Source organism: Amphibalanus amphitrite, unplaced genomic scaffold (assembly GCF_019059575.1).
Source record: "Amphibalanus amphitrite isolate SeventyFive unplaced genomic scaffold, NRLGWU_Aamphi_draft 000187F_arrow, whole genome shotgun sequence".
Lineage (NCBI taxonomy): Eukaryota > Metazoa > Arthropoda > Thecostraca > Balanomorpha > Balanidae > Amphibalanus > Amphibalanus amphitrite.
The window spans coordinates 382,000-396,615 of NW_024881682.1; the positions used below are offsets into that span (position 1 = coordinate 382,000).

At 46.3% G+C, this 14,616-nt stretch overlaps 1 protein-coding gene across 1 annotated transcript in view; it reads left to right on the plus strand.

Moving 5' to 3' along the window:
• The first annotated feature begins 926 nt into the window (after nucleotides 1-926).
• Nucleotides 927-14,616, plus strand: part of LOC122384372 (neprilysin-2-like) — a 33,877-nt gene continuing 20,187 nt past the window's right edge. The window contains exon 1 of the mRNA XM_043371731.1: nucleotides 927-1,078. Within this exon, the coding sequence (XP_043227666.1) occupies nucleotides 960-1,078 (119 nt within the window). The 5' untranslated portion in view covers nucleotides 927-959. The remainder of the gene's footprint in view (nucleotides 1,079-14,616) is intronic.

The following is a 14,616-nucleotide window of genomic DNA, read 5'->3' on the forward strand; positions in this document are numbered from 1 at the left end:
GTCATTTATCGTATATTGGGCCATTCCGACGCGTTTTAGTGGAAAAAACCGGAGGTTGATTCCCCCCCCCCCCTCATTGACTTATAATGGAGTGGTCAAGATATTGTCCTGACCTTAGGCCATCGATATCAAAATTCCGAGATGTTCAAATTGTAGCTATCAATACACTCATCAGATCCTACAACTTTCAAAAGTCTCCGTTGTCTATTGTAGCTCTGACACGATGACAAAATTGCAAAGAAGTGATTTGAGGTTGGGTCATTCGAACTGAAGTCACCTGTTGACCTGACCTTGAAAGATAGGAGGTTCAAACTTGCACACCATGTGTAAAATTGATGAAGAAAAAACCATGCTAAATTTCGCAGCGCTAACCGCTGCAGTTTTTCCACTATTTACGAAAAACCTCAGGGGGGGGGGGGGCGGTTGGTGCGCGGGCTAAGTTGCCAAATAACTGCACTCTTGATAAGTTATACTTTTGATTTCTAATATTTTTTCATCAAACTGTTGATATTCGTATAGGGAAAGCCAATACAAAGGCACACATTTTCCCACTGTACGTCAGAAGTTTAAGGTCCTTTATTTTCATCGTGATTACTGCAGACAGCGAGCTGCCGCTGCTGTCTGGAATCTGTCCACATCAATCAGCCTTATTAGCGTGGCCAGCGGCCCGGTCCGGCGGCTGCATTCCGCCGCGGTGCGCCGACAAACTGTGGACGGCCGTCTGCGGCCGTCGGCCCGGGCGGCAGCCGGCACCTGGCCGCCGCGCTGCAGCCCGCGCCGAGCGAGACGAGCTGCCGCAGCTCGCCGGAGCTGTCGGCGCCGCCCGGGCCGACGGACAGAGCTGCGGAGCGTCGGCCGGGCAGAGGTGCGGAGGGCAGCGCGGCCGGGCGGCGCGCGGCAGCCGCCGCCGGCGGCCCGCTCGATCGATCTCTCAGTCATGGCTGGCGCCTCCCGCATCCATGGGCGATAAGATACCGGTGTCGGCTCAGGACAGCACGGCCGAGCTGCTGACGCCGCTCGACCTCGGCTCGCGGCCCAATGGCGAGGCTGAGGTGCGACTGGCCGGCCGCCATCACAGGTGGGTGACAGGAGCGCGGCGTCGGCACCGGCGGGGCTGCTGACCAGCCGGCCGGCGGCCGCCGCAGCCGACGGTAGGATGTCGGACTGTCTAAGAGGCCCAACGGTTAAAAATTGGTGCTTTTTAAATTGCAATTGAAGAGATAATTAGGCCTTCTGCTTTCATAGTGAAAAAAGGAGTGAACGTTTTCCAATTTTAGTGCAAACATGTTCAGTAGAAATATCTGTATATACCTATGGAAGTGGTTACTTTTGTGAGTTTTTTTTTCGGAGGAAACGTCTCAAATAATTTACAGAGTTGTGCATGCTGAGTGAGATCTTCTGTTTGTACGTATCGAATGTGGATTTTTGGTGGAACTGCTCAAATGATCGGCATTTGTAAAGTATTCGGCTCCCATGGGACATCAAGCAGCACTCGGATGTGAATATCATTCCTTCCCCTTTTTCAAGTTCTTTCTTTCGTTCCTTCTTTCGGAGGCGAGTCAGTCAATGGTGTACACATAAGTCGCTACACCTTCTGTGGATGGATGTAATTTTATAGTGTGGTCGACTAGTCTAGTGAGATAGGTATGACTGAATGGATATATCGGTAATCCAAGTGTTTATTTATTCGTATGCTATCGAGCCGTTCCAAATGTACGAATTATATGTAATTGTAATTGTTCAACCGTAAACCAACATTCGTCACATTCAAACGACAAAATCCACTCACAATAGCCTAAATCGTTCAATTCGTTTCCTTAAAAGCCTACTCGTATTAAGCACATTTCCAATGATTTTTTCATAAATACTGTCGGTTGTAACAATGTGTGACTTGTGGTACACTATTACGACGAATATATCACGGGTTAGCATTTACATAACGTCGCATCATATTAGGTACAATGTGCATGCATAGCATATTGCATACATGTATGCTTATAGGTATGCATATAACGCTCTTTCAATGTTCGATGGATAGATGATCGATGCAAATATGAGCGAGCTTCACGATTATTTCATTCGTTTAACCCTCGCCCATGTAGGGGGGGGGGGGGGGGTTGGTGCAACCCCCCCCCCCCTGAGGTTTTTCTTAGCTACACGCCGAACCGTTTCAGATAGTCTGATCAAATTTTCAGTACCCTCTGGGGCATCCTTTGCGCAACTTTTGTTTTTTTTTGTCATGGTCATGTCAGGTCACGGAGTTATGACGTCATAAAGGGAACAACCTCCGGCCAGATTTACGCTAAATTGGAGATTGCTTCACATTGGTATAAATGCCGACTGACCTGACACACTGATGGATTGTTTTAGAATCATAACTGGCTGATTTGACATTGGCACAATGTCCGTTGACATTTTGAAGGTTACTAAAGGTCAAGGTAAGGTCAGTGACCTCGGTTGACCTGTAATGACTTCTTGCACTTGTATGCCTTTTCGGGGTATTTTGATGCCCTGAATTCGAATTTGCTATCCATTTCAGGCATCGTCGGTTGTTTCTTGTAGTTCATTTTGGGTCAGGGTCAGGTCAGTGACGTCACACGCCTGACGTGACCCAATGCACAAATGACCTTGCAGACTTCCGATGCTCCCAACGCATCATTTTTAGAGTTATGACATCGAAATACACACCAAACGATAGAGAATTGATCAAGGATCACGATAGTGAAAGTTTCAAGTCGATATCTCTTACCGTTTTGCCGCAATCGGCGCGGAAATATGAAAAAGTTAGATTTTTCCGAAAATTTGACCTTTGACCGGTCATAGGTAGGTCAATTGTTGACCTAGGACCAAAAAATATACCACCAATCGCGAGATCTCGTTGAGAGCAATCCGTTGGCCTTTTCCGCTAAGCTCTACGACGCTCCGTTTTCAAACGCCGGGGGGTCCCACCAACCCCCCCCCCCTGCATGGGCGAAGGTGGCAAAACACCGTTTACGGGCGAGGGTTAAGCATTAAAAAACCTTACCACTGAACGACAGTTCTTTACAATGCCTGGGATGAAACCTCACCGCAAGCTGAATATAAAAACAGGGTAACTTTTAAAGGGGGGAGGGGAATTTCCCCCTTCGAAAATTCCGCTCCCCTTTTCAAATTGTGCGTGAACGGCTAGGGAGGGAAGGGGGAATTTCCCCCTTTGAAATTTATTTTTGAGCCCATTTTCAATCATTTCGCTACTCAGATTCCATAATCATCGTTGATCAGACTCTATAGTCATCAATCAACGTTGCTGGCGCTTAGATAATTTTCAATTTAAGGTTCCATCCAACCATTTTACGTTCAGTGCAGCGGGAACTCCAGATTTGACCCAATACCGATGGGATGGTCGGTGGGACCGTCTCTTGTCTTGTCTCTTCCGTCTCTTCGCAATCACTGACGTATCGCTACAGGCGTCGGCGTAGAAACCGGCGGGGGACGGGGGTGATGACCTCTCCGAACCAAGGGTCTTCCTTCGAACCAGGGTCCTTCAATCGGTCTTGGCCTAGCAAAAATAGTCACGAGTTAACCTCTCTCTATTAAGAAAGGCGCTACTTGATGTTTGGTCAGGGCAATAGGTTGATACTAGCCGTTTTCACGACGGGCTATCCGGCGAATGCACCTGATTTGACCAAATCTGCACCTAATTTCTTTTACAGCAAATATCTTCATTTTATGAATTTGTTTCAGTGTTTTAATCGATGATGCTCTCTGATAATATGACAAAGCAGGCATATAAGCAATTAGTGGAACCCTAGCTGATAGCTGCTAAGAGACACACTGAACCTGATTTGAACAAATCTGCACCTAATCTGTATCAGATGTGCACCAAATGTGTAACAGATGGCCATCGTGAAAACGGCTACTACAGGGTGTCTCAAAAGTTCGTTGACACATTTCCCATGCCAATAAAGCATATAAGAACCGGCCAAAAATCTAAGGTTTTGGTGTCTGTGTGTACACTAGACAAATATGCATGCTTTGACAACTGATTCGGAAGGTTGGAAACCAAACCCTTTGCTGTATCTCCAAAAATATTTGCCCATACCGATTTTCGTCGCTCCGTCAGCTGCCGGAGGCTGATAAAAGGTTACCAGCTTTCAAGCTCTTGTAGGTGAATCCCCTGCAGTTTCTGCGTCGGATTTAGGTTTGACGAGCTCCCCAGCAACATCCGCTTCTCCCTGAAAGCCGACAGCTTGCATCGACATCATCCGTGAGTATTTTGTAGGTCTTCTCTGCAGAGAAGACCTACAAAATAGACCTTTTTCAAGACCTTTTTCGCCCTTGCTCGGATCAGGGATCAGGGCCGCCTTCGCTTTTAGGATGGGGTGGTAGTCAAAATGACTCCCAGTGTAACTCAAAATCCAAGAGGGCTAGAAAGAAAAAAAAAAACAAACGAAAGCTCGTAATGAAAACTCATGAAGTTGCCTCGACCATTTTTCACTTAACAAGAAATCCCAGTCAAAAATTGACTATTTCGGACATTACCGGATAAATGCAACCGTAACTCGAAAACTGGAAAAGTTAGATTGACCGCACAACACATTCGACATGTGTTCTTGTCGACATTCTTGCGAACCGGTTTCGATAATAAAAATGCATGAAAAGTTGGTGGGACAAGTCTCCTGGTGCCGATATTACCCAATTTGGTGGTGAGAGTCTCCATTTTGGAATTTGGATGTTCTATTAATTTTGTCCCATTTAGATGGACTTGTTCGTTGAAAAATGCCTAAAACGTGGTTTAAGCATTATTGTGATAAATTAAAAATAAATTTACTAGACAGAAATGTGGCCTGGTAAATAGGGAAAGACTGATTGGTGATGTCACAGATGACAATTTTGAACAGAAGCTGAAGCCTGCAAACCTAAAAATAGAAGCCAAAGCCCTGATTGAACACCTCACTTAGCTGCGTTCCTGGATCATTTTCCCTAAATAGCAATACACTAATTTGATTTAACACCACATCTCAATCTCAATATCCACACTTTGACTTACCTTCGCAGTTCGACTTGTTGCCCTTCGCAAAATCACCGTTTTACACTGCGCAGTGAGAACCAACCGCAAACTGAAACACCAGAAAATGGCGGCAACCGGAAACCATGCAGCGTGCACGTGCTACCTATAGTGCAAATTTACAAATATAGGTGCAAAATCAACTTTCAAAGAGTAATTTCACTCCACCCCATCGCCATGCTGGTTTGCTTTTACGCTTTATTTCAGACGTTCCTGACGCAGCAAGCAAGAGCTCAAATTCATTTGGTAGCAATTGCCGTTGCTACCAAATGAAGTATTTTCACCTTAAATTGGAATAATTTTATTATCCTTCTGCGCTTATATAGGAGGAAAGGGTGGGTGAAGTGGACGTCTCCACATTAATAGAGATTCCATCGACATGAGTTGCCACGTCCAGGGGCGACGCCACGGTGTGACGACTGGAGGGGACATTGACCATTTTGGAGGGGACGAGGACCATTTCAAGTCGATTCTTTCCATGCAACGCCATAGGCGTAATGTTAAAGTTTTTTAAAAAGTGGAGGGGACGAGATCCCCTCCGTCCCCTCCCCTGTGGCGACGCCCTTGGCCACGTCCATGCAGCCAAGGCCAACCAACTGATTGGTACAGGTCTCGCGGGTTTTAAGCGTAGGTTTTGCCTTTCCGGGTATATCTTTTTTGTCTTCAGCTTTGTAGGCTTGAAGATATGACCGATTTATTCGTATAACTCCCTTTCATGATCATGGAAAAAGGTTTGATCGTATGCCGGCTAGTTTCGGAGAAATTAAAAGAAAACCTCAAAATTCGCCGTTTGGGGCATTCTGACCGCGGCTTCCCTACAGTCGCCTATGACTACAGTGGCGCCACCCGACGAGTACGACGCTGAAACACAGAGGCATGAATGAATCCAGTGCGTGGTGAACGGTGGATAGAGGCGGGACTTGGCAGAGGCTATCACTGCGGCCCGCGCAGGGCGTCCTTGGATGCAGCGGGCGGGCCTTCGGGCGGTGAGGCCAGAGGTCACGACAGCCAGGCTCTGTTTGGCATGAAGGGAGGGGAGGCGCTCGCCTCAGCCAACTCAGCCGGTTTGGTGGTAGTGGTGGTGGTGGTGTGGGCGGCAAGCGACAGGGGCTAGAACGAACGGGATAAAATAGAATGGAAATGTCGTGCCGTAGTCAACTTACAATATTTTTTACATAATAAGCATTTATTAATATTACGAAAGAACCCACCATATTACCCCGCGCACCGACGGGGGTCTGCGCCAACTTCGCACCGACGGGGGGGGGGGCGGATGACCGCCCCCCCCCCCTGAGATCTCGAGAACGAAGCAAGATAGCGACAAGCGGTAAACGGCATCGGATACGCACGGTCAAGATCTACAATTTTTACTAAGGTCATTTTCAGGTCAGGTCAAAGATGACGTCACAGGGGTCGAAAAAGTCAAAATGGCGGCGCTAGATATGGAGAGAGTTTTTCTCGAATAACTTTCGAATTAGTCAAGATAGGAACAAACTAAGGGCATCATCGTGATCCTCTCGTCAATCCGCATCGAATGATATATATGTTGACCTCGAAAGGTCAAGGTCAAAGGTTGACCTCAGGTCACGTGACCTCGAGGTCATCATGTATATCATTCGATGCGTCTTGACGAGCTGAACACAATGAGACCATCCACGCGTCTGTATCTTGTTCTTGTACGGAGTTATTGGCCAAAAACCTTTGGTGACCTTTGATGACGTCACATGACCTCACAGCTGCCCAACAGCAAAACAGACCTCAAGGTAGTGAAGGTTGATCGTATATGAAGTCATGTATGGTATATGGGGCCATTCCGACCCGTTTTAGTGGTAAAAACAGGGAGTTGATTTTTCCCCCATTGACTTATAATGGGGAGGTCGCGAAATTGACCTGACCTTAGGTCACCGATATCAAAATTCCGAGATAAACAAATTGTAGCTACTAATGACCTAATAACATCCTGCGACTTTCAAAGGCCTCCGACATCTACTGTAGCTCTGGCACGGTGACAAAGTTGCAAAAAAGTGACTTGAGGTTGGGTCATTCAAAGTGACCTGGTGACCTGACCTTAATAGGTAGGAGGTTCAAACTTGCACACCATGTGTAAAATTGATGAGGTAATAGTCATACCAAATTTCGCGGCGCTACGCGCCGCGGTTTTCCCGCTATTCGCGAAAAACCTCAGGGGGGGGGGGCGGATATCCGCCCCCCCGTCGGTGCGCGGGTTAAATTGAGAAATATACCTACAGGAAATATTATTTTTCGATGTTACCGTTTACTTTTAATGGAAACCCTACTTCTTATTAGGGGTGATAAAACGAACCCCTCTCCTCGGTTTTTCCTGAATATCTCGCGTAAATAGTGGCGGATAGCAGCGAAGCTTTCAGTGCCGTAATTTATTTTTCTCACCATACCTAAGTAAATTTATACCCATGCGGTCAGGAGTGAGGATAAGTTCAGGCCATCTGCCATTAAAAGTTTACACACCCTGAAAATTTTATGACCCTGACCAAAATGACCTTTGGTCTGTGACCAGTTTTTAGAGCCTATTACAGGCCAGAATGGGCATTCGGCGTGTCAGGTCTCATTAACCGTTCGTTTCTAGAGTAATGATTAGAAACGTTCCAACATGTGAAATTGTGTTTGGTCCCTTGTGTCTTATTTGGCCGGGACCAGCGCAGGAACTTGGCCGGTGCCTTCCATATTTGCCGATCTGCGGAGCGCATGGAGCCGATCTAGCCAGGTTCAAAACCACTAGGAATGACATTGCGGCACAGCTAATCTTCAAGGTTTCCGCGCCCCTAGAATATCTGCTGTTTAGCTGCCGGTTTCCGGTCAGATGGCCTAAAGGCGAGGTCACTAGCGATGGAAATGGAAACACGTTGAACAGGCTAGTGAGAAGGATCCACGTTCATTTTAAATCCGTGCATATGTCGCTTAATACCTATACCGACCGCTTTCTAAAAAGGCTAATTTCTCTCTCTCTCTCTCTCTCTCTCTCTCTCTCTCTCTCTCTCTCTCTCTCTCTCCCTCCCTCTCGCCCTCTCGCTCTCTCTCGCTCTCTCTGCCTCTGTTTCTGTCTCTGTCTCTGTCTCTGTCTGTCTCTGTCTCTGTCTCGTCGGGAGGCCAACTCTGGTCATCCCATGGAGCACTTCGCATAATCTCTCTCTCTCTCTCTCTCTCTCTCTCTCTCTCTCTCTCTCTCTCTCTCTCTCTCTTTCTCTCTTTCTCTCTCTCTCGTTCTCTCTCTCGCTCTCGCTCTCGCTCTCGCTCTCTCTCGCTCTCTCTCTCTCGCTCTCTCTCTCGCTCTCGCTCTCTCTCTCTCTCTCTCGCTCTCTCTCTCTCTCTCTCTCTCTCTCTCTCTCTCTCTCTCTCTCTCTTCTCCTATACCGGAAGCTCCATAAAAGCTCACGACAAAAACTTCTAGGCAGGTCAAGACCCTTCCGACTATTGGGTCATTAAACTGACTTGGAAGGTCAACGTATGACCTATGGTCAACGAATGACCTATGATCTATAAATTGGATATAATCGGCTTCCTCTCATCACGTGCAACAAGCTTCTTCTTTTCAAGAAGCTCTATTTTGATCAAGCCGATCAACTGTGGGGTCTGATCCATCCCCGCCCAAACGTTAGCGCCTGCGAAAACACCGATATGGGTGCGAGTTATGGCATATTCCAATATAAACAATGTTAGGTATGTTTTGCTTTTTTAGTGGCTCACTTCGATTTTGTTCTAAAAATAACGCAACAAATCAGCATACAGTGATGTTACTTAAACTTTTACGCCTGGGGTTTCCTTTCCTAATACTGCAATTTCATTCATGCAACATATTTATTGGCCAGTTTTGTGGAAAAGTTTTGGAAATAAAGTGCAGCAGAAAAAAACTTTGTTGTGAAACGACCTCCAGCATCAGCAGGTCACGGTCAACCCTCACCCCGTTGGGGGGAAGGCAATATAGCCCCCCTGTGTATTTTCCTGAATAGCCAGAAAACGGCGGCACGCAGCCCCGCTAAATTTTCAGTAGCTTGCCGGGGATTAATTTGACACCTTCACACAAAATATCAAGTCTAAGGCTACCTTAGGTCAGGAGTTATTGAGGTCAAAGTGAAGTCATGTTCGAGCAAAAATGAGCAAAAAACATGAAATCTTGAAACGCTCATAAAACCTACAGTTAACAAGCAATAATTTCAAAGCTCTTTATCTGGTCGTGTAGAGGAAAGACGGCGCTACAAAACTGCAATCTGGGATTTTAAAACTTTTCAGTTTTTGAACCCCCAAATAAAAAATTGGTTTGTTATAAAATAGCAAAAAACCCAAAAGTTTTTTTCGAATTAAAAAACGGAATCCATATAATAGTCCCTGCTTTCTTCGATCTTCATAACAAATTGTAGATCGACTCCTCCTTTTTTGGCCAAGTTATGGTGAAAAAAAAAAACAGTTAAAAATTGATGACGTTACTTTTAACTAAATTTTTAGCAATTCTAGACCACGCAGCACCAAACAAAGACCACCATTAGCCTTCCCGTGACGAGCTGCATCGAATCGATACCCATTTTATGCAAAAATATCAAATCAGAAATTTGACCAAATTTGACATGACCTTTACCTGACCTTTACCAGAACATAACCTTAACTAGCCCCAAAGGTTGCCTGACCCACATAATCGCATTTGTCATGTAAAATGGACCAGAAAACATGCATCACATAATAGTTATTTTCATATTGTGACCCTCAGTGACCTGACCTGTGCGACCTGATCTGGTATCAGTGAGCCCAAATAGCAAAATATGTGTTTGACGAACAATTCCTCATCGAAAATTGTCATTCATCGATTTCTTATCGATGAATGACATGCATTTTTCTCGATTTTACAACACATTTCTTGAAATGCGTGTTAACGGTGAAAATTCGACATTTGACCTGTCCTGTGACGTCATCGGTTTGACCGAGGTCAATGAAATTGAGCCAAAAGGTAATTCGTCGTTGGGGCTATCCAACACCGTTTGCTGCTTGTCGCTATGTTGCGTGCTTCTCGAGATCTTCGGGGGGGGGGGGGGCAAAATACCCCCCCCCCAATGGGACCGATGCTTGGTAGACCCTAACGAGGCGCGGGTTAAATGACAGGACTGTTCCCAAGAAATAACATTACAGACCAGTCGTCTCCCGGCCTCAATGGTAAGCGGCTAAAACTTTGAACGACTACCTATGGATCGGCACGCTGCCGGCTCACTCCGCCCGCTGGCTACGGGTGGCCTTAACCGTTCAATGCCGATTGGCCAACGGCCGAGGTCGTGCGCTGGTCAGCACGCAGAGAGGACGGGCCGCAGTACTGCACATTGTGAGTGACCTCTGACCTTTCCCCGTTCCCTGACCGCATGCCGTGTCGCCGGCCCAGACGATAGAAACCGGTTCTAGCCTCTACGCAGGCTGCCACTCTGACCCTTCCCTCCCCACTTTACTATGTGCCGTAGTACGCACTCGCGAGTAACTGGGCGGAGCAAATGGTCACCGATACAGAGGCGGAACTGGTTGCCCTCCCGCTCGCCGAGCGACCTACCGCTAAAACCCGCGAGACCTGTACAGTGGCGTATGTACAGTGGCGTATTTGGTGGTGACATGGGGACAACCGGAACCATATAGGTGTAGGTTTGCCGAAAAAGTTGGAGGGGCTCAAAGCATAAAAATGACCAAAGTACCCTCAAAATTCTTCAAAAATCCGGATTTCTCCTCGGATTTGATCCACTTTCTGACCTAAAATGGGAGGGCTCAAACCCTAAGTTGGGAGGGCTCGAGCCAAGTTGGGAGGGCTCAAGCCCACCCAACTGCAACGATCTACGTCCCTGACCGGGACAAGTTCCCCACTTGGGCGTCGAAAGCGCCCTCACAAGACTCCTACGACGCCCTAAAAATTTGTAGCCTCGGAGCCACTTTTCAGGGCCCAAAATTTAGACGGCGCCCACCAAATCAATTTTAACAGCCCTGCCTGGGATACCAAAGGGCACTGCTGCCATTTATGAGCTCCGTTGCCGCCCAAATGTCCTGGTCGACCAGGGTGCCCTGGCTCACCAAAAGGCCCTGGGCCGCCAAAGGTCCCTGGGCTTCCAAAGGACCCCGAACTTCTGAAGGGCCCTGGTCCACCAAAGAGCATTCTGGGCATTTGAAGAACCCTGTGCCACCAAACGACCTTGGGCCACATAAGGGTCCGAGGTCACCAAAGGGCCTCCTAGCCCGATTTTTTTTATATAGAAATGGGGAAAATCGTAAATTTGGGCCCCTTGCCAAAATAGTGGGCTAAATCCGGGGAGTTTCCGGTTTTGGGGGTACCCTACCCTGGGCCCCTTTGAAAAGTTGCCCCCCAAAGAAAATCCTGCGACCGCCCCTGTAGCGAACTGAATCAGAGCCTGCTAAATCAGGGTCACACAGGTCAAAATTGGGCCCCTGTGGACCGAATCAGTGTCTCCGTGGGTCGAATCAGGGCTCCGCAGAGCAAATCAGAGCTCTCGCCGGTCAAATCAGGGCCCCACGGAGCAAACCAAAGTTTCGAATCAGGTCGAAGTTGGGTCTCCACGGGCCGAATCAGGGCCCCCAGGTCGAGGTTGGGCCCCTGCAGACCGAATCAGGCTCCCTGCGGACCGAATCAGGGCCATCGCCGACCGAATCAGGATCCTCACGGACTGAGTAAGGGCACCTGTAGGTCGTCCTGCTGCGACCAATCAGTCCTGAATTATGTCCTGGGGGCATCTGACCCCCTCCCCCCCCCACCCAAACACACACAGCAGATGGTGTGAGCGAAAATGCCTACCTCAGCAAATGGTGCAAAAAAACACCTTCAGTGTATAATTACCAAACAACAGTATGTTTCCACACCCAGGTATATTTTTATGTCTCAGATAGAAATTTTACATCTGAATATGTTCTAAAAATACTCTGCTTACCAATCATGGAGTAGAATTATACTAGACAATTGGTGTCAAATTACGCTTCGTTGAAAATAACTCTTAGTGGAGTATTTATGCACCCTATGAAACAGAGCGTACAATGTATGAAAGAGTGAAAGTACACTTCTCTTTCCTCTGTATTCCATATAATGGAGTAGTAATGCACCCAGGTGTAATTTTGCACTCACTTTTTCAGGAAAAGAGTATAAGTACTCCTAAAACTGGTGTAAACCGGATAAAAATATCTTGCATGACGGGTGGTAAAAATGTAACCCAGGTGTACTTTTTTTCAGTGTGGCGCTAACTCCTTCATGAATGACTGGCGCCGACCTCCCAAGCACCATTTTCCTTTTCAAAACAACCCCATTCCTGAACTAATGGGAAGTGCCAGGGGCAAATTTTTCGCAGCATATCGTAGCAGAATGTGTCGGCCATCTGTTTCTTAGACACATTTTGCAAATTTTGCAAAACCCAAACGCTCGTCATTCCCCATGCCAAGACCTTCGCTGGGTTCCGGAGTGTTTTCCTCAGGAGAGGTTCTGCTTTGTAAACGGCCAAGACCTGTCCATCGTGTGGTTTTGTCTGGATTTTGTGTGTAAAAGACAGCTATTTGCTACAGATCTGCCTCTGGAAACTTCGTAAGATAAAACTTTACATTAATTGACACTTTTGGAGGGTCACTTCTCCTCGGCATTGACGATTTTCGTGTTATTTTCCCCAAAAATTTAGAGTTATCGATATTGTAAACAATTTTAAATGATATTTTGTCTTTAGTTTATTATGACCTGCAATTTTTTAAACTGGGTAACCTCTGTGAGCTTCTAGTCAGTTTTCAATAGTTAGGACTGCATTTTCAGCTGCTTTCCGGAGCACGAGTCTGTTGCCGTACAAGGGCCGTTCAAAACGCTGTTAGTCTCGCAGGGCTTCGTCCTTCAAAAAATTTAGCCACCGTTTTTTATTAGATAATCATCATGTTATACTCATCCTCACCGATACTTTGCCATGTGTCATTTCCAACCTAACCATTCCCATTACTCCTGAAACAGAGAGTTTCTCAGCCGACCCGATTTTGCGACCTCAATTTTCATGACTGATCCATGGTCCTAACCATTCCCATTCCAACCTAACCATTCCCATTACTCCTGAAACAGAGAGTTTCTCAGCCGACCCGATTTTGCGACCTCAATTTTCATGACTGATCCATGGTCACAGGTGAACCCTTTTTGTGAGCTCATGAAGGGTCGAATGCGCTTGAAAACAATGAAACTGCTAAAGGAAGGTTGTTACCAATGCCCATGCAAAATTTTGACTGATAATTTCTTGTTGATTTAGAATTATTGACAAAAAAAGCATGGCTGGTACCTGTCAACGAACTTTTGAGACACCCTGTACTGATTGACATTTGCAAGGGCGCAGTCAAGTTGGGACCTCCCCCCCCCCTTGCCAAGGTAGGTACCTGCGTATATTTTTTAGCTAATTTATTTTTTGGCAACCTAACAACATAAAGTGGCCAGAATCCGGGGAGAGAGTAGGATTTGGGGGTAGGTAAGGTTCTGCAGGCGCCATCCTAACAAAAACCTAATGGCATTGGGCCCCCCTTTCAGATGCCCCTGGATCCGCCCTTGCCCCGAACTTTATTTCCCCTCTCGACTTTTCCTATAAAAGTAACCCTGCATAAAAATGAAGTGTGTAACGGCAAATCATTTTTCATTTTTATATGCAATACTCATTCATGTCTCATAACCTTTATAATGACTTGCTTTTAATTAAATATGAAATAATTTTGTCTATTTTATCCTAATTAGTAACACACAGTACACAAAAATAAGAATATAAGAGCATGCGCATAGGTGAGGGTTACCATTGTGCGCCCGCTTAAGCGGAAACTTTTCCTGTGCTTGAGCAATGTGTCCGGTGAATGCGGTCTCCATGCTTAATAACGATCACTCAACATTTTGGTAGTTGAATTTACCTCCACTCTTTCAAATGAAGTTAATTTAATGTATACAAATTACGTTTTTCCGAGCCCCTGCAAAAGGCGCATTTAGGCACAGCATGCCCTAATTGCGCCACGTTAAATAATGCATTAAGGAACCATGCAAAGTTAGCCCTTTTACTGGCAAGGGAAGTAATGTTACCCGAATGCCCATATTGGTCAGCACGGGCCCCTCAGACCTACTGGGGTCCAACACCGGCTTCTAACACCAATAATTGAAAGACCACTTTTTATAAGTTTTACACGATACCAGTGAAAGCCTCGATGACGATGTCTAGACATAGCCCTAAATGCGCCCATGTCATGGCGCAATATGTGTGGGCGCGATTTGGAATGTATCTTTTGACAGGAAAATATTGATGATGTTGCACATGAGGCATGTACCGTCTTGTTTTTTGTCTCTCCATGCTTGACACATATGCCATAGTACTACTAAAATCACTTTGAACCACCCTTCCTCACGAACAACAGTAACAGTGCAGTAAACCAGCAAGTTCAGGATAAGAAAACACCACATTTTACAAAACCACTCCTAGTACGCGGCTTACGACCTTACGCTGGTGGCGGTAGGTCGAAAATTATTGATTTGATGATTGTGATTAATAAATTGCATCAATCGACCTATTGGTCCA